General features: G+C 35.9%; 1 protein-coding gene across 1 annotated transcript in view; it reads left to right on the top strand.

Moving 5' to 3' along the window:
* Positions 1-20,371, top strand: part of USP12 (ubiquitin specific peptidase 12) — a gene marked incomplete at both ends in the record, with an annotated part of 35,101 nt that overhangs the window by 5,411 nt on the left and 9,319 nt on the right. Inside the window, 3 exons of the mRNA XM_082009586.1 lie at positions 6,370-6,450; positions 12,322-12,535; positions 16,583-16,809. Coding sequence (XP_081865712.1) covers positions 6,370-6,450; positions 12,322-12,535; positions 16,583-16,809 — 522 coding nt within the window. The remainder of the gene's footprint in view (positions 1-6,369; positions 6,451-12,321; positions 12,536-16,582; positions 16,810-20,371) is intronic.

Here is a 20,371-nt window from a genome sequence, read left to right on the forward strand (position 1 = left end):
ATCAACAAGTGGTTGAGCAAATGTGTTGTTGTTTTTTTTTTCTTCCCCCCACCCCTGCATTTTGGGTGATTACGTAAGTCTCATTTTCCTAGAAGATTAATATAATGCTTATAACTGTCGGTACTTTTTAGGCAGTGAAAGATTTCTAAGGTCACCATCAGATCCTCTTTTAAATACATCTCACAGACTTCCTATCTTGTCTGCTGGTGTAATTCAACCTGTAACTAAAAGTCTTTGAAGGTAATAGTTTGATCTTTTGGGACCCCAATTAATAAGTGTCATTATGAGATGTATTGCACCGATGCTATTGAAAATCCATCTGATTGGAGGAAACTGAAGCAAAGGCACCTGATACCATGAGCAGCGTTACTCCAGGAATTTTCTGGAATTATACAATATAAATATGACTTATCTTGTTGGCAGTATTTTAGTTTTTAGCAATATGATTTCATTCTGTATTGGGGATAGTAGACAAAGTCCATTTCAAGTCTGGCAGCAACTGCAGAAGAATTGTAGAAGCGTCATTACATCTTTTCATGTTTTGAAGATCCATTCCACGAATGAGCCCAGCCCAGAGCCCTAATTCTCTGAGTCTCAGCTTCATATGTGAGAGTAACTTATCTTTGACTTCAGTATTCAAAACAGAAGGAGGTATGACTATCTCTAGTTGCTGTAAAGTACATTGTGTATGCTCAGTGGGGCTCAAAAAGATGGGTGTGGTAGACATACCAAATGTGAAGAGAAGGTAATTTTGTGCTATGCTATCCTTTTCCTTGCCCTTTCTACTCAATAAAACCCCTTCTGTCTTAGCTGCACATGATTAGAGTAAGCAGGACTGTGTCTTAAACTAATTAGTTAAGAAAAAAGCATTATTTGTAAGTATTTAAAAATATGAACTGAAACTATCCAAATATCTCATAGTTAGATTATAAAGTTGTGTATTACTAACACGTGTTCTTTTGCAAATAAATGAACAGCAAGGATTATTGAATCCCACTCAGCATATTTCACTTCCGCTTCCTGGGCTAGAAGAAATGTGTTTGCATTTTGATTGCAGTTGAAACAACAGACTATTCACATGGAAAAGTATGGATTCACATATTCTGATAAAACATAACTGGAAGAGTAGAATTATGTAATTCTTCTTTAACGGGGGATTCCATCAGTCACAGTGCATTAATTAGTGTAGGCTATGAAATTCTGTACACCTTCACTAGTGGCACAGACAAGGAAAAATCTTCTAATATGTGCAAAAAAAAAAAAAGTGAAAGCACTGGTAAATGGATGCTTCTATACTGAGATTTATTTTTGCAAATTATAAATAATTAAATTAATTTTATACTTGTAATGCTTTATTCTTGTTCAGGAAAACATTGCTATTCCTCGTTACTCATTTTCCCTTTTACTTGTAATGCCTTTCTGTCACTAGGAAGAATAAAGGTTCTGGTTTGTAGGGTTTTTTGTTGTTGTTCACTTACCTGTAGCTAAGGTCATGTTTAAAAAATTTGACTTACATATACCTATGCAACATGGTTTAGTTATGTGAGTCACCTCTTATATTTATTGTTCCTTGCTTCTTAAGAGAGGTGGAGGGCATTGTAGGGAAGGATGTTGCACAGTGATGTGTGAAGGGAGAAATGGATCTACAGAATTTTGACAACAAAAATAAGTTTTGAGATAAGCAATTTCTTTGATTTCACCTTTAAAGGTGAAATTTTTTGTTTGAATTGGGAAATTTACAACTCGATAAAGCTGTTACAGCAAATTACTGAAAAGTTATCAACTGATATTTATTCTAGAAAGGGATGATCCACCCTCCTTAATGCCACCCCAGTAAGACTAACAGCAGTGTAATCTTCAAAGCACATAAGGCTAGTTATGAATCAAGTCTTTGTAAGATAAATGCTGCCTACTGTGTTGGATGATAACAAGGTAGGATGCTTTAAAACTTCAATTGTTGGCCTGCTTGCTGACATGTTTTTAGACAGTATTTTTAATATAGGGTGTTTGGTTTTTTTTTTCTTTAGGCAAGTGCTGGGTGCATTTTTGTTAGTGTTTTAGTTCAGATAAGGTGTGTGCAATTCTGAAGTGACTGTCTCAGGTATCCCAATTTGCCATACTTCGGTTTGCATCTTGGAGTGGTCTTAGAGTGCACAAATTAGCTTCCTTTTGGAGGAAACTAAATCAAACAACATAGTTCAGCTGCAGCTGGGTGTTCAGTCACTGAGCCAGCCTCGAAGTAACCTGGCAAAACCCTCCTAAACCCCAAAGTGTGTATGTCGGATTATAAGCACGGATTATAAAGATTTGCTTTACACATTGGCTCCAATTAGCTTATCCATATGTTAGCTGGTAGTGTGTCTCAGGAGTACTAGTTCGACATGTAGCACCACAATAGCGTGACCTCTGAGGCAGTGAGAAAAGGCAATAATAAAAGCAGAAATGGCGTTTAACAACATTACTGCTTTGGCAAGTGAAAAACTAAACAAACAAACGAAAAATCCTATCATATGTCTGCATGTTTTTTCCCCTCCCTTTTCGATTGAAATACAATATCAGGGTGTGGGGGTTTTTTTTCAGTTTGTTTTAGAACTTTGGAGAATGTGTATCTGTAAAACTTGAAAATCAGGAAAATTCAACTGTACTTAATTAAAAGATACTACATTTTCCTCTCCCATTGTGTTTTCTGGGCTTTGATTCCGCTCCGGTGAATGCCAGTACTATTGCAATACTAGTTTTTTTTTTTTCTATTTCTGTTGTGCCTCTGTTCCTTCCCACTGCTGGGTAGTGACCTTGTGTGCTTCCACTCAGAAGGGTAGGGAAACTGGAGGTGGGTGTACTAACCAAAGTTGATGATGTTCCTTTCTGTCCCCTGCACAGTGTCAAAACCAAGTTGCTGTGTGGGGACCAAGCACCTATTGTATGGGTTGTTCAGAGAGGCCCGAAAAAAAGAGGTTCATTTTGGGATCTTCCCACAATCCTAATTAAGTGGCAGAGGGAGAAATTCTATACTCTGCAGCATACATCACAGGCTGAAATCTCCCAAGTCTAGATCCCAAGCCCAGTAAATCCATCTTGGCTGATGGAAAGAGATGGACTCCTCTTCTGCCTTAATCCTCTGCTGACCTCTTGTCCAAAAGCTCATATGGTACCATAACCGCTGGTGGTGTCGCAGTGCTTCTCCTCTGCGTCTGTATTTGCATAATGGCAGAGTCAGCTGGGACCGATAATGTGTACTGTAATAATGAACGGGAAATGTTTTGCAGCGAGGGATAGTTAGGTTTCTAAATAGCTTCTGTGGGTGAGATGTGAACATGCATTTTAGCGTACTCTTTCAAGCCCCTGCTGCATACGATGTTGTCACTGTGCAACCAACACCCTTTGCACAGTATAAATGATTACGTTGTGGGGAGGAATAACATCCTTTATGACAGACAAAAAGAGAGTTGTGGACGGAAATCTAAGTAGCTTGGGGTTTTTTATATTGGTGTAAACCATCTATGCTGGTTTGTAGTAATAAAACATTCATAAACAACTGCATTCAGCTACAGGTAATGCTGTGCTTTGAAATCATATGAAAGGCTAAGCCTTGAATGAAACAGCCTTGAATAATCAGAAAACCATAACAATACACCACAACAATACTGGAGTATCTTAGCATGTCGTTCTTATTGCCAAGTCAGGATCTTTATTGTGCTAGAAAACTAAATACAGTGTTCAGGTCTCTGCAAACCAGAAGCATCAAAGTCCACACCGTAATATTCTTCCTTCCAAAGACAGAATAAAGTAGCTACTCCACCCTAGCTTCGAAAAGAGAAAGAATTTCCTAAAAGCCGTCTCTTGAATTTATTTATTTTTAATGAAGTAGAGATTTTAACAATAGGATTAAAAAGCCTCCTCAGTTCCTTTTTTTTCCCTAGTTTATTTGTAAATAATACCCACCTTGCCAGAGCTCGTGGGAGTATTTCAATAAGGCTGCAAAACTAAATATTCAAAAGTCATGGAATGCTTTAATCTTAAATGATGAGGCTTTATACCCCTTTTCCTTACCACCAACATCACTATTTGAGAACAGCTTTTAAAGTAGTAAGCCCTGCAGCCAAATTCCCAGCAAAGGTGAGGCTTTATCATACTGGATAATTTCAGGACTGATGTAAAAGCAGCTGGGGCCATGTTGTGAATGGAGCAGAGCTGTGCTGTCTCAAGTGTGGAGCTACACTATCTTTTTCTCTGTTCTGTTACCTCCTAATGGGCCTTTGACCCTGTGTTTCCAGTTTCAGAACTACTAGGCTGGATTTTGTAACCACTCAAGTTCTGCAGTGCCACAGTCATGTCATGACAGATGCCACATAATGGTTTCACTGTAGTTTTATACATTTTGATACAGTCCTAATTTTAATTCTGTCCCACTTCCCCCTATCTGTAATTAAACTGTGAAATCCTGCATGCTGTTTTGAATTATTTTTGTGATTTTGATTTAATTTTGTTCTTGTAAAGGGCTATTTGCTATATCTTTGCTGTAAAGAAAGAACTTGTTGGGAAGGAGTTGTGTCTGTTTTTAAGATTCTTTGCTCTATACTATGTGCTATTTTATCTTCACTTATGCCTGATTTTAGACTGGAGTATTCATGTTCATGTATTTGTTTCATAGAGGAGATATCTATCTATCTATCTATCTGTCTCAGTGTCATTGTGTGCAGCAAAAGGGATTTAGGGTTGGATACATTTGCTTTTTTTCTAAAAGCAATCAGTGTAAGAGCTCATAGAAAGCTAGGGTTTTTTGTTCCCTGAATTTTCCGGAGTAGAGGTTTTTCTGTCTCCAAATTAAAAAACCTCTCTTTCCTTTGAAACTCAATGTTTATTGCACCAGTTCAGTCAACAGGCACTGGCTGGAAACACGGAGTGACCACAGTTAGCTTCTCTGACTTCTTTTTGAGGATCAAACCCAACAGATTTGTTGGGCAAAGGCTGCAGCATTTATAATGCGCACCAGCACTAGCTGTAGTGAGCTGCTATCTTTTAATTTTACAAAGTTCAAGGTATTTAACAAAGCACTTTGAACATTTTATATTTTCAGTGTAAGTGGAACAGACCAGTCTCTTTGCTTCTTATGAACAATCTGCGTTTCTTAACTTTTTCTCAAATGTGCTACACTATGAGAATTACACTTGCTAAGAGGAGCTCACCATTTGGCCTTACATCACATGCTTTGCAATACTGTATTAATGCAATTGTGATTAAAGAAGCTCCACTCTGAAATTAATAAATGCAGTACATCAAAACAGTGTAATTGCATGAAAATACATGAAAATTATACAACTTACTTTGAGATATTTTTGAACAGAAGGTATTTGGAAACATATCTCTAAGGTATTTTGGATTATGTTGAAATAATTTTCTGGTGCTGGAAGAGTTTTGGGTTCTTTATTATACGTATGTAAGTATTAAGTTCTGGCAGAGAAGACTTGCTGTCTGCTTTAAGACCTATGTGAAATGATTTTGTGGACAATCTAAACATCCTGAGAGTGCAAATGAACAGAGAACTCAAAAGGACTGATTTTTCTGCATTCATGGCTGATATTATCCTGCCTATGAGTTTGTCTTTGCATTAAGCAATAGACTAACTAAACAAATTTGGTTGATTTGCCAAGTATGATTGTTGAACTGGGTCACAAACTCCAGTTTATCCCCCTCTCCAGAGTACAGACAGGAAAATGTTTCATCTGTTTTCACTATTTAGTCTCCGTTTATTTTTGCTTTCATCCCTCCTGACTGGAGGGAGATTCAGCGTAAGTAAGTTTAATAAACCTGAAGTCTTATGGTCTGAGAACTGAAGATACTGGTTTGGTGTTAGCAAGGTCTATAGTTTTGACCAGGGTTTTTGTTTTTTTGGTTTTGTGGGGGGTTTTTTTTGGTTTTTTGTTTGTTTGTTTGTTTGGGTGGGTTTGGGTTTTTTTTTGTTTTCTTTTGTTTTACCCTGTAGGTAAATTGAAATAAATCAACAAGTGTTTTCTGGGATATAGAAATATTTCATTGAGCTAACTGGGCAGTGTGCAAACACAAGAATCAGGACTGAAATACAAAGTGAAAAGCATTACTGTATCTCAGTACGAATGATACAAAACATAGCTGGTTCTTGATCTTGCTCTTTGCAGCAGATGTGTGCTGTGGCCAGACTCATAGTTGTGACTGTGTTTTAGATGCCTGTGATGTGTATGAGCTGCCACCCATGGCTGTATTACTAATTTTATAATTGTCAGAGACAAGTCATTTATCCTTGCCAAATTTTTTTTTTTGTTTTCTCAACTAGTTAAATTCAGTGTGTACGTAGTTGAAACACTAATATTTTACTGCTTTTGATTTTTCTAGGGCGCCAATGCCTCAGCTTTGGAGAAAGAGATTGGTCCGGAACAATTTCCAGTCAATGAGCACTATTTTGGGTTGGTTAATGTAAGTTTCAGTCCATAACTTCATTGCTTTGAAACGCCATGAGTGGATTTGTTAAATTACCAGACTGCGACTGAGTGCATAATTAAAACACTGAAAGATACAGTCATTGAATATACATAGTTATTGAAATGTATTTCAATAGTCAGTGTATTTGCTACTGAAATAATTGTTGAAATTGGACTGTGTATTTAATACTTCATTTCATTTTACTAATCGTAGGGTATATTTAAAATAATTTCCTTGCTATTAAAAGGTATAAGTCTTAAAAAAAAAAACCTGTTTAAAATATGTAGCTTGTAGTTCAGTCTAAGTGGATAAATACAGTAAAAGAAAAGAATCTGTGAAAGACTGTTGGTGATATGAACTGTTCACATCTACTGTTTGTATTAAGAGTTTAAAAAATATTGAGCCCAAAGGTAAAAGCAGTAGTGAAAAAAACATACCAAATTGTTCGATTCAATCATTAGTTTTAAGGAATAATTTAAATTTTAATTTCTGGTATTACCCATGAAAAGTATCTCTTGTTAGGAATTGCATTATTCTGAGATGAAATATTAAATGGTTTTCTTTATTGGGGCTTCAGAAAGTACATATTTAAATCAAGGTGATTTAACAAGAGCTATTTTCTTGGTTTTCTTAATGAAACAAATTACTTCCAATACTGTCCTGCTACTATAACATATGTTTCTAACTCTGTGTTTTTAGCACTGACGTGGTTCAAGAGTCTGCAATCCCAGTATACACTGTGCAGTCAGTAAACACTCTTACTGATAAGCTGACTTACATGCATCTCAGATGCCATGACTTAAATTGTAATTTTTTTCCTTTCTCATGAAAGTTGAAATACCTTCAATGACATGTTGTTTCACTGAAAAGAGGAAACACAGTAGTTTAACTGTTAATACTTGTGGTTAGTTCTGTAGCAGAGCTTAGACTTTCCATCAAAGCTGTTCTTATCCTTTCTTAAATCTGTTATTCTGTTGACAGATAACCAGTTTTCCTAATTTCTTGTCCAAGTCCAGAGAGGATTTAAGACTTAACAGCATGCCTAATCTTGAAGTTTTACATACTTTGTACCCTTAAGAAAAGTTTCAATAAAGGACAATCTTACTAATATATAATGAATACCAACAAATTCTGGCTTTGTGTACTCTAGAGGGAGTAGGAAATTTGAGGGGAGATCTGTCTTTAAGTCATTGCCCTCAACCATACACATAAGAGGTAGGCAGCTGAGGTATCTCAGAGTGCTCTTAACTTTCTGTGTAGCACCTGAGTGTTGCCTGTTTTAGCTTCAAACAATAAAGTTTCATTGTTACAATTCAAACAACTTTGGTCAAATAGTAAAATGGGTTTCCATTACATCTACAGAACACTGGTGCTGTGTTTTACAGTGGCTGGCCAAGGAAATTCAGTCATATTGTTGCTTGGATGGTTTTCAAATCTGTTACACAGATTGTGTTTACTAACACAGTATATATATGCCATAAATGTGTAACAAGTTTGCAGAATTTAAATCTTATCAGGAAAAGGAAAGGCAGTGACCTCTTCATTAGCAAACTATGGCCAATGGCCATTCAGAAAGAATAACAGAGCTAATGATAATTAAATGAAAAATGAGATAACTAGATAAATAAGAGCACTCTTAGATTGAGAAATGGTAGAAATAACAATTTTTGCCTTCATTGATTTCTCTAATTGTTTTATAGCAGTTACAAGAAGTGAAGCTCTTAGAGGTTCATTAACATTTACTGCTGAATTTTTCTAATTTGTTTATTGATTTTGTTTGTCCTAACTTTGTCCACGGTAATGGAGATAATGTGGAAATCAATACTGTCTTCTAGCTGTGTGATAGCTAGCCATTTGAGGTGTCTGGAATGCAGGACAGGAATTTAGATAAAGATGACAATTCTGAGAGAGAGATATATCAATGGTAAACATAGCATTTGTCCAGAGGTAGTGGAAGAGAAGGTAGAAGCATTATCTTATCTTCTCTCCAGCTTTATGGCGGAATCTAGGGATTATTCAGAGGATGTCTGAAAGAACAATTTGAGAAGTAAAAGAAGAATTAAGAAAGGGCAATTATGGGAAGCATATGGAAGACCAGATGGTTGATGGGTTGTTTGATTCTGTCAATGAAAGCTCTAAATGGAAAATTCATCTTAGGCTTGAAAGGACAATACCATTCACTAAATCAGCAGGAAATATTTAAGATGCGTGGTAAGATGAAAATGTTATTAGTATGACGTCCCATGCACACGCGGAGTCAGGAACACCAAGCCTGCCTATCATTCTTCTTTCCCTCTACAATGCAGTAATGCAAACTGTTCAAATCTATGTGCTTCACAAATTAAATCAATTATTTTATCTAATGAGTATGAAATAATGAACATTTATAATCTCGTAAGAGCTACTCTGGTAGCACTTCAGCAGTTTTCCAAGACTTCTAGAGTAGAAAGTGTGGTTATTCAGTCTCTTGCAATGGATCTCTGTGTCTTGGAGAAATCCTATTTACAGGCATGCCCCATTGCAACAGATAAAAGTTGTCAGAGCTGCCAATGCATCAGAGCTGGGAGGAACCCTAATACTGTACAAGGACAGTGTTTTAAGCAGATCTGAGATCTAGATCTCATGTTCGTTTTTGTAGATCTGTGGGGTTCAACAACAAAGTTTCTTCTTAGTTGAATGTTGCATCAGAAGAGTAAACTATAAGGCTTAGTGAGTGCATGGTGTTTTTGTTGCATCTTTCCTGATTGTCTTTTTATTTCCACACAGGTTTGAGTGCTATAACTTTGATTTTGGAATTAAAAAAAAAAAAAAAAAAAGTGTGTGGGAAAGATACAGAGTGCAGTATTTTTGTGAAAGGAAATAATCTGATTTCTCAGAATTTAGAGCAGAAGGACAATATGAACTGAACAAAAGATAAATTTTGTTTTTTAGTTTTCCTATATATACACATCTTAAGGTGGGCCTCTCAGAAACAAGGAGGCAAGCAATAAACCAGTTGGAAACATAGGTTAACATAACTCTATATAGTCTCTGTTACCTTCCCCTGAATGAGATAGAGGAGTTTCAGTAGCCTGTACAGGCTGACAGCTTAAGGTATAAAATTACAATGAGGGTTGGTCTTAGAGTTTTCTACTCTTATTCTGAGGCAGACTTCACAAGCGTTTTGTTTTCCTACAATTATATTTTGAATAAAGCTAACTAATTGTTCTAAAGCTAGCTAAATATCCTTGTTTTGAAGAGTTTGATGGGCTTCCAGTGCTGTGCATTTTCATATTTCAGAGTGGTGTTAAAGTGTTTACATTGTCACTACAAAACAGACAGATTATGGTTGCAAAGTTCTTATAATACAGTGCAGCGTTTGCACATCTTCTCACGAGTGTTGTGCTTCTGAGGCAGTGCCAACGGTGAAGTGAGGGGAGAAGGAAGGTGTCTGTTGGCCAGGTTAGCAGGAGAGCTGAGTATTGAAGAAGCAGAATTAGAAAGTGAAGTGTAAGTGTTCAGTAGGAAGTGGGAGGATGGGGAGGCTGGAGCAAGGTCTTGGGTGTTTTCTAAATGAGAGGTGTGCTTTTGGATTGGAGTCAAAGATGGGAAGTGAAGTAATGATGGTGGTAAGACCAGCATTTATTCGTGTAACAAATAGTAGTAGTCTGGAAACCTCCCCACGTTTTCTCCCTTGTAGCTTAGGACGTGTATCATTATAATTTTTTAATGATTGGAAGCTTTTATTTTAAAAAGATTTTAGGTTTTGAAGCGATGAAGATTGATGCTTTAGATATAAAACAAAGGTGAACTAATTACATTTTCTTCAGGAGTTTGTTTTCAAACTCTTCTGTTGCCTACTGTCTTTCTGAATTTGGTTGAAGAAAACCTTTTCTGAGCTTAATCAGCTTGCTTTTATTTCCTATCTACAGGCATGTAGGTTAACATACATTCATATTAAATTAATGTCCTGAATTTTGTTCAGCGTTCTGAGTTCTCTGTTGCTTTATATTTTGGTCATCTCTCACTGCATGTTTGCCATTCTAATTAATATGTCATCAGACTGTTCCTTTTTAAAACTGGAATGTTATGAAATTTCTAATTTGCTGCCTTTTCATCTTTTGACACTTGCTGTAGAAATGTTAGCACTTTTCCTATTTGATTTAGTTTTAAGAATTTCTTAACATTTTAATGTAGTTCTCATTTTATGGCTATTTCTAATTATAAACTTAAAAATAGTTAGCTTAAAATATTAAGTGTTTTGGCATAAACTACTGTGTGATTTCGTCTACTTCCTTTAAGGAAAAAAGTCCCTATTTTCCTCTTAAGTTCATTGACCTACTTGAGTGCAGATTTGGACCACAAAGAAGCTAATACAAGCATTTTCCCTAGGTTAAAGAAATAAAAATAATGCGTGTTAATTTCTTCACTTTTTAATATGGAGATCTTAAGACTTATTAATACCTTTTTAAAAAATACGCTTACTAATTCTTTGAGTGTGTCTTCGGTATTTAGAAAGTAGTTCTTCATATTTCATTAATTTAAAATAAAGGAAAACAATTTGCTTTCCAGTTTTGTGATTAAATTGCACGGTGCTTTTGTTTGTCATCGTCTTAATCGGGAGAGAGCAAAAAGCAGTTACTTCCCTGTTATTCCTAAGATGTAAAAGCTTTTAGTTCTTTTTCTCTGTTGAAAGAACCTACTCTTAAAATATCTCCAAATGCACTCTTCTATGTAACAGTCTCCCAGTCACAATATAGTCTTACAATTTGCTACCTGTATGTGCTACTGTCTTTATATAAAATAGAAATATGAAGATTATTTTCACATTTTACAGAATGTGTGTAGTAGGTCTAGGCTTCAATTTGCAGGTTGAGTGGCTGCAGCTGAAAGGTTGGATTACTTGCTGAGGGCCTTGTAAAGATTTTTCTCACACTTGCAGTGTTAGATAATAGGTTTCACTGGAGGAGGGCAGCATAAAATGAGTGGCTCTACCCACTGACAGCTCATGGTGCCTTCTCTGAGGTGATGGGGAGGTTTGCAGTGTTGGGGTGAGCTGGAGATGGTGTCAGTGATACAAGACTCAAGTGCCTAAGAGCTGGAAAGAGTCTGGGGAAGAGGGACATCTGGAGCGTCTTGGTACAAAGGGGGGTTATGGATGCTTTTCTAGCTGCCTCATTACAATTTAGTGGCCTGCCTCCTTCAAAATGCACGTGTCCGAATTGTGCGTTCTTTTCCTTTCGGTCTCAATTTGAAACTACCACCTGTGCCATAGCTTTGAATCCTGAACAAGCCATGTTGCAGTCTTTTAAGAAAACTCCTAAATGCCAATCCTGTCACCCTAAAATCAGAACTGAAAATGTAGGAACAGGCTAAAGTAGTTATTTCTGACTTTGATCACAACTAATAAGATTTGGAGAATCCAATTTCTGAGGTGTCTGAGAAGCTCTCAATTTGCAGCTGGATTTCTTCACAGTACAAGGTCATACTGTGCCTATTCTTTACTGTTGTGACTGACTTATGGTAGATGGGTAGATATTTTCACCTGGGCATATTTTGGGAACTGGGAAATCAGTGGTATTTGTTGAACATTTTGATCCAAGTAAATGCAAAATATCACTAATAAATGAAATTTACAAGTGAGACAAAATCATACAGTATTGTTCAAATTTACCTAGGTTTTTCTTGCATTTACTTACAGTGTACTTATTAATTCTCTGTGAAACAGAAATAAGCTTTACTATCTTAAAGTCAAGTAGAAATGACTTGCAGAAAATTTGCTCCTGCTTATGCATTCTCTTACACTTCGGATTTAATTTTACCTCTCTACAGTGATACAATGCAAGCTAATAAATCTCTCAATAAATCTCTCTCTTATTTTTTTAGTTTGGGAATACATGCTACTGCAATTCAGTTCTTCAGGCACTTTATTTCTGTCGACCATTTCGAGACAAAGTCTTAGCATACAAGAGTCAACCAAGAAAAAAAGAGAATCTCCTTACATGCTTAGCTGATCTCTTCCACAGTATAGCCACCCAGAAGAAAAAAGTTGGAGTAATACCTCCCAAGAAATTTATAACAAGATTGCGAAAAGAAAATGGTAATTTTTTCCTTGTGTAATAATCATAGCAATTATGCTTTCATTCTGAAGTTGACGTAGTGGAATACCTACATATTTGTTATGCATAGAAAGTGTTCTTGGTCCTGCAGTGTAAAGAAGAGGTGACCCTAGAATAAGGGTGTAACCCTAGAGCTGTTTTGAGAGAGAATCCTTGTCTGTCTCTCTTCATGTAGAACTGAGTGTATTGTCAGTGGCTGCTTATGAAATCGCTTGCTGATTTTGCGTCTCTATGAATTGTATTTTTATAATCAAAATTCACTGTAAAGCTTTTGTTCTGTGTTTAAAAAAACATTACTTTTTGAATACAGGAATCACTCCCAAACTGAGCTGTTAAAACACTTTCCTCCAAGAATGTAGCTTAAAAACCCACACATTTTTTAATTCATTTAGAATTTATGCAATACTTAGCTTGACCTGCTTTTTAAAGGATTAACGAATTTTAAAATCACTGAGTAGTTTTGGCTAATTTTTAAAGTGTAATTGATATCCTAAATTTCAAGAGATTTCCAGAGATTTTTAACATTTCTTGTTTCTTATCTACAGGGCTAATTGCTCAAAATGTTTTAGAAAATAATTCAATGTTAAAAATACAAATGAAACCTTTTAATCTACTACTCAGCTTGGATACACTTTTATAAAAATATAACAAAATTTTTCTAAAGAGTAAGCACTAGATTTAAATAAACTCTATGAGGTACCGTATTTAACACTGCTGCAATACACATGTTCATACTGTTGTAATCTCTCCAAGACTATATAATGTCGTGGTTTAAGCCCAGCCAGCAACTAAGCCCCACGCAGCCGCTCGCTCACTCCCCCCGGTGGGATGGGGGAGAGAAATCAGATGGGTAAAAGTGAGAAAAGTCATGGTCTGAGATAAAGACAGTTTAATAGGTAAAGCAAAAGCTGCACATGCAAGCAAAGCAAAACAAGGAGTTCATTCACCACATCATCAGCAGGCAGGTGTTCAGCCATCTCCAGGGAAGCAGGGCTCCGTCACACATAACGGTTACTTGGGAAGACAAATCCCATCACTCCAAACGTCCCCCCCTTCCTTCTTCTTCCCCCAGCTTTATATACTGAGGATGGTATGGAATATCCCTTTGGCCAGCCTGGATCAACTGTCCTGGCTGTGTCCTCTCCCAGCTTATTGTGTATCCCTAGTCTACTTGCTGTCAGGCCAGCATGAGAAGCTGAACAGTCCCTGACTGCTTAGCAACAACTGAAAACATCAGTATGTTATCAACATTTTTTCATCCCAAATCCAAAACACAGCCTCACACTAGCTTCTAAGAAGAAAATTAACTCTATCCCAGCTGAAACCAGGACAATAAGCAGACTAAAAAAGTGTTTAAATGTTATGATGACCATCTCTATAGTAAAAACAAGAAATAAAATATTATGACATTACTAATTTGAAGTGACCCCTCTAGCAAATGCACACTATGAGTTGTAATAATATTGTTTAAAAAACGCACTCAGGTAATGTACAGTCTCATACCTATGCAGAATAGAAAATTGTCATTCAATTCTTCGGGAAGTATACTTGAGTAGGTGTGCTTGTATGTTGGTGCATTTACAGAAATAGTTCATTATGTCAGTGAATGTTGACCAACTATGACAGACACGGAGAATGGTTCAAATGGAAAGCAGAAAGTAAACCACAGGACCCATTAAGTTCTTTTTAGAAAGTGTTCTTTTGAGTCATGACACTAAAATTCTAAGCAGAAGTCGTCAATTGGAGAATTTTCTTTAGAGAAATCAGATGTGGAAGTTCAGCTCTTGCTGCCTTTTGGGGTCTCTTTTAATGACGATACTCTTATATTTTCTACAAATAGAAATTGTCAGGCAGCAATTACATGGACTTCATATATTCTATTAAGTGCTTAGTGTAAAGCACAAAAATATATAATTTGGAGCTTTAAAGAAAGTTAAAGAATCAGGTAGGTATGCAACACCTATCTAGATTCTGTTCCATTCAGTATCCAGCTATACCAGGGTGATGACCGAGAACATAATCTTAATGTATTCCAGACTGCAGTGCTGCTATTCCATCTTTATTTTCAAAGTCTGAATACAACATAAATATATTAATGACCTTAAAGTTTAACTGACTGGGAAGCAACTGCTGGGTTGAAGTCAGCTGAAAGGTATACTGTTATGTTTGCTTAAAATACCTGTAATCGTAAAATGAACAATGCGTAGCTTTCATTCTGTTATATGTAATGCTAATTTACAGACTGGGTACATAACCCTGAGAGGTCCATGATGTAACACTGTGAAGAATCTCTGAAGTGTTTTGCCTCAAGAGACTTATAGCTCTTGTTCTGCCTTGACTTACTTGATTAAAGAAAGACCTTACAGTTGGCTAGGTTCAGAATTGAACTTAATTCTCAAAAATAGTGTAGTAGTTCATTAAATAAACTACTCTGTTCATACTCTTGGCTGACCTATTGCACTACTTAACCTCTCCAAATGATCTAGATTAGCATCACATTCTCCCTACTCTGCTAATAACTCAGGAATATTTTTTTTTCTATTTGAAGTTTACTCCTGGGTGTCATCAGGTGAACGGTAGTAAAGCTTCCATGTAGTCCCTGTATGCACTTCAAAACTTAAGCTTCACTGAGTATCTTTTTCATTTGCCTTTCCAGTCCTGGGGACTATCCCTCCACTGAAGGCCAGTTTCTTAGTATATTCTTGGACTACAAGCAAATTGCAAGCTATAATTAGTTGAATTAATTGCACATTAAGAGACTTGTATGATATTAGCCAGTGATATAGAATGCTTTTTAAATGAGCGGCTATTGTAACAATTCCTGTCAGAGAGAGAAGTAACTATTACTATAACTGGTTCAATCCCTTTATGGTTTTCTTAGTCCCATTCTTAATGTGAGGATTTGTAGCAGCAGAGGATTTCTCAAGTTGATATCCCAGGGGACTACAATAAATGATGTTTTCAGGGTAGTACAAATTTGAACATAAACAAGAGAGCAGACTCGTTAAGAGAGTTCAGCTTTATTCTTTAAACTGTATCATTGCTATACATCGAAAGTATGTGCCAATAAAACTATTCCCCTTCCACTGAATTCATCCTGAAACTATTATGCTTCTAAATGTTGACAAACTGAGGACATGAAGTGGAAAGCATAGTGAAATCCATTATTATCTATCCAACAAATCCACCAGTAATAAAGGTGCCACATATACCAATCTCCAGAAGCAATATTTCAGAACTTGAAAGACAGTTCTATTTATTACTTGAACTCCTAATTTGAAACCTGTTTGCTCTTTCTGTGGCTAAAACTTTAGGCTAATTTGACATGGCTTCTATGAATACTTAAGGAGCTTTGAGAAAGAAAATAGTTGTTTAAAAATATCAGTATCTGTAAGTTTTTAGTCTTAATCTTATTTTCACTTCTAGTATTGATGACACTGTGCTTATGACAGAGCAGCAGTGGACTTAAAACTCTAAAGGTGAAAATAAATAAAGCAATCGTTTGAGCATTTATTGTTTATGTTCTTCCTGAGATAGAACATACAGACAATTAAACATTTCCTGTCATAAGTTCTCAGTTAATTTCTGGAAAATGACATCTAATGCCATTTGAGATGCCCTGTGTTATCCAAGATATCGACCTAAGCTTGGCAGAGATAGCATAGCCCCTGTAGGAGATCCAAATCATCATGGACTGGCATCTGGAGGCTGGACAGGATATTTTAGGTGGCACTATGTTTAGAGAGTTGAATCATGCCGTAGTTTTTTTGTAGAATTGTTCACTCTTCTGTTAATTCTGTCGGCTGAGAGATTTCTGTGAATGTAAGCTGACTTGCCCTCCCCTCTTCCCACCCCCTATAGTTTGGCTTAGTTTATGAAGTACGCGTTTTGGGTTAGTGTTGTATTGTCATGAATGATTCAAGACGTGAAATAAAGACTGGGTTTGGAATTCAACTTCTTTTAAAAACTTTTTTGTAGTATAGCACTAGCCAATTAATTAAAAAATCTTCTGTTGTTTCATCTTGTAGAACTTTTTGATAACTACATGCAGCAGGATGCACATGAGTTCTTAAACTATCTATTAAATACAATTGCGGATATCTTGCAAGAGGAAAGAAAACAAGAGAAACAAAATGGTCGCCTACCTAATGGCAACATCGACAATGAAAATAACAGCCCACCAGACCCAACCTGGGTTCATGAAATCTTTCAGGGAACATTAACTAATGAAACCAGATGTCTTACATGTGAAACTGTAAGTCTATGTATTTTCATAAAATGAATTCTTCCATGTTTCAGAACTTCATGTTTCACGATTGATTTATCTCAACAGACTAACATACTAGATTAGTTGATTTGATAGAAATCTTACGTTTGTATGAACATTTGGTTTTTTTCTTTGTTAGTGAGAAAATTTCACCAGCTGATGCATGAATTCTAGGAAAACGTCAACATTAGGAAAATGCTGAATTGAATTTTTGTCAGTGTGATGATAATCAACTTCAAAATTTAGATTAGACAATTCTAAGTTGTTGTGTTCCTAAGAGCAATGAAACCTGCTACTTGGGGATGTAGAGTTCTCAAGTTTAAAGTCTTAATAACTTAATGTCATGCTTAGTGATACATTTCATAAATAAGTATTCTGAATCAGTTTCCACCGATTTCTAGTTTTTAAATTTAAAGCCATTGAAATGAAGATACTATGGTTGGCTTTTGGCGCTGAGACAGTAGACTGGGTTTCTCAAAGAACATAATGTGCAGGAAAAGTAATCCTTTCTTAAATGTCTGTCTGCAGGGATTCTTCTAATACTAGACCCTGAGACTCCTTCTTTGAGTAAGCTATACTAAAATTTTCTTTGAGAATAGTTCTAAAATAGGACAAAGCATGTATTTCAGAAAAACTTATAATTGAATTTTACCAGCTTGAGAAAGAGAAAGAGCAGCACAATTTGAAAATTACAGTAATTCTGTCATGGTCGATGCCTTAGATATTGTAAAAAGTTAAATGACTGTATTTTTGGTATGACTCTTAATACCTATTTTCCTTAACTAGGTAATGCACATATTTCAGCATGACGTTAGAAAGAGGGAATTAGTTGGATTAAATCTATATTTTTCACATGTAATTTTCTTTGCCTTCTAGAAATACCGACCTCTCTCTTATTTCAAAGAAAATAGCTTCCTAATGTCGTATGTAATGTAACTGCAGACTTCAGTAGATCATGGTATTTTGAGTAATTTAGGTGCTGATTTATAGCTACTGTATTTTCTTTCCTGATAGATTGCCCCATCCTAATAAAAATTTCATGGCAACTCTTAATTGCTTCTCTTTTAGTTCTTGAACGTTTTTTTTTTTTTCTTCTTGAAACATGAGTTTATCTTAATCTCTCAACATGACTGACATCATTACCTTACCTCACTATGGCATAATGTATATCTAGGTATAGTCCCTAATACCATTTTAAAATGCTGATACGCTCTTTGCCGGCATATTTTATTAGTTATCAGGCCTATCACAATTTTGAGGGTTTTACTCAGTTCTGTTTTTCTGTTAGCTACTGCTGAACAGGATACACCATGTCTGTTTGCCATTGTGCCTCCTTGGACACTTGAATTTTAAATTCACTGTTCTAATACTCGTTGGTTTTTAGTATATTAGGGCCTTTGTTTTCCAAGCCTTGATAATCTGGAAACTACCAGCTTCTGTCTATTCAATATATCAGCTTGTGTCTAATTAAAACACAGTGACCTGAAAACGGGCACTTAGAAACACACTTAGACTCATTAAATAAGTAATATTACTGTGAATAGTGTCTTATTTTCAAATATAGTGAGCATACATGATTGCTTCAATGTTTTTGGGAGCTGTTGCCATTTAGAGTCTTTTTGTATTTAGAAATATAAGTTAAAATGTCATCAATACTTGAATATAGCTCATGTAGAAGATTGTACAGCAATAGAGGATGAATCAGTGCTTCTTAATGATAAGGCAATAACTTTAGTATTTTTTTTATTTAAAGTTGGAATTTAATGCATACTTAAATATAAAGCATAATATATCTTTGCTCTAAGTGAAAATGCTCCTCTTCTAACTGGCCAAACCTACTCAATGTTCCTAAAATCAGCATAGCATTTTATTCTAATTTCAATTGTCCTGATTGTAGAAAAGATCTTCTTTCCAGGACACACTGTCCCATTAGCCCATCTTTAAGATAAAAAAGTAACTGACTGAAGATTTTTCCTCGGTTTAAGTATGGACAGTGGAATATAAGGAATGTATGTATGATTCTTTAACAAAGGTCTGTGTTGTGGGTCAAGCCACACTACAAAATGAACAAGTTCCAAAACAGGTTGTAAGTTGTCTTTACTGCTTTTAATGTGATTTCTTGTTATGATACTTTCCTGCTTCCTTGATAGAGGCAATATGATGAAGTGAATGTTACAAATTTTTGTGGCTAATTGATAGAAACTATCTAGAAGCTCATTGGTTTTACAGATTTCTTTCACAATTTAAGGAAAGAATAACAGTAAGCTAGAAAATAATGTAATTGACTTCATTAAGATTAAATTTGAAAAGACAAATGTGGGCAGTACTTCTACAGTGAAAAACAGGAAATTGTCTTGGGTCAAAAGCACCAAACATATCAATAATGTTTTTCTCCAGCTGATGGTCTTGCTCTTGTGTTCAAATGACTCTACAAGGCATAAAATTCTTTGGCTCAATTCTACTTTGGACTGAGAGAAGGCAATATGGAAAATCTCAGTGGTCTCTTACAGGGGTACAATAGAAGCCTTATCTATGCCCTACTTTTTTTTCCCCTCTTTTTTTTTTTTTTAAGCCAAGATAAATCATGCCCTTTCTTGCAGCTTCTTTTAAAAATAGTTTCTGTCTTAGCACACATGGGAGCCTACAGTTGCAAAAGCTTTTTTGTCAGTGAGCTGACTCACATTGCTAGTGAAATTCCAAACTGAACAAAATACAGATTCCATGAGTGTTAGCCTTCTGAGTTTTTTGTTCTGTGTGGCATTGGTTGTCAGATTACAGCTGAGCTGTTCAAGTGCAGATTATGTCCTTGATGTGAGAACAACATACCATCACCTTTAGCCAGAATGCTGGAACACCCAAATGCTTCACTGTTATTCAGATGCTCCTGTTAAGGGCACTCAGATGGCTTTTTGAACACGTCAGGGCTTTGATTCTGCAAGTGATGAGGTTTTCTGACCATGTCCATCTTTTTTTCATTATGTAGATGATTGAAATACGTAGCATGGGCTACTTTAGTCTAAGGAACTTAGTGATGTTTATTTGAAACAGAACCTCTACAAGAGACGTAGGGGGTGGGGCTGGTTAGAGTGGAGGGTGACTTTTTTATCATTTTTCATTTTTATTTTTAATTAAAACAGTATGAGTTAATGTTTGAAAAAGAAGTACTGTTCAAATACTAATGTTCAAAGTATCTAAAAAATGAAAAATAGCAATTTATAAATCATCAACATAGATGGAAAAAATACACTTGGCTATTCTTTCAGTAAAACCTTTAACGGTTCCTCCTGATAGTAAGTGCACAATGGACTGGTGCACAATGGACTGGCTAACCTGAGAGAGGTTCTTTAAGGCAGTATTATCAGTAAAAATGGAAGAATTCCATTTGCGAACTTCTGGTTTCAGCACCAATCTCTTTTTAACCAAGTACAACACATCCCTTTCCTCTTCTCTGCCTCCTGCCTGCCCTTACAGCTTCTGTGTGAGATAAAGCTGCCTGTGAAATCTTTATTGTTTGATGGAATTTTCTTTGATTAGACCAAGAGAGGAAGAA

Source organism: Phaethon aethereus (genome assembly GCF_964289735.1).
Source record: "Phaethon aethereus genome assembly, chromosome: 1".
Classification (NCBI taxonomy): domain Eukaryota; kingdom Metazoa; phylum Chordata; class Aves; order Phaethontiformes; family Phaethontidae; genus Phaethon; species Phaethon aethereus.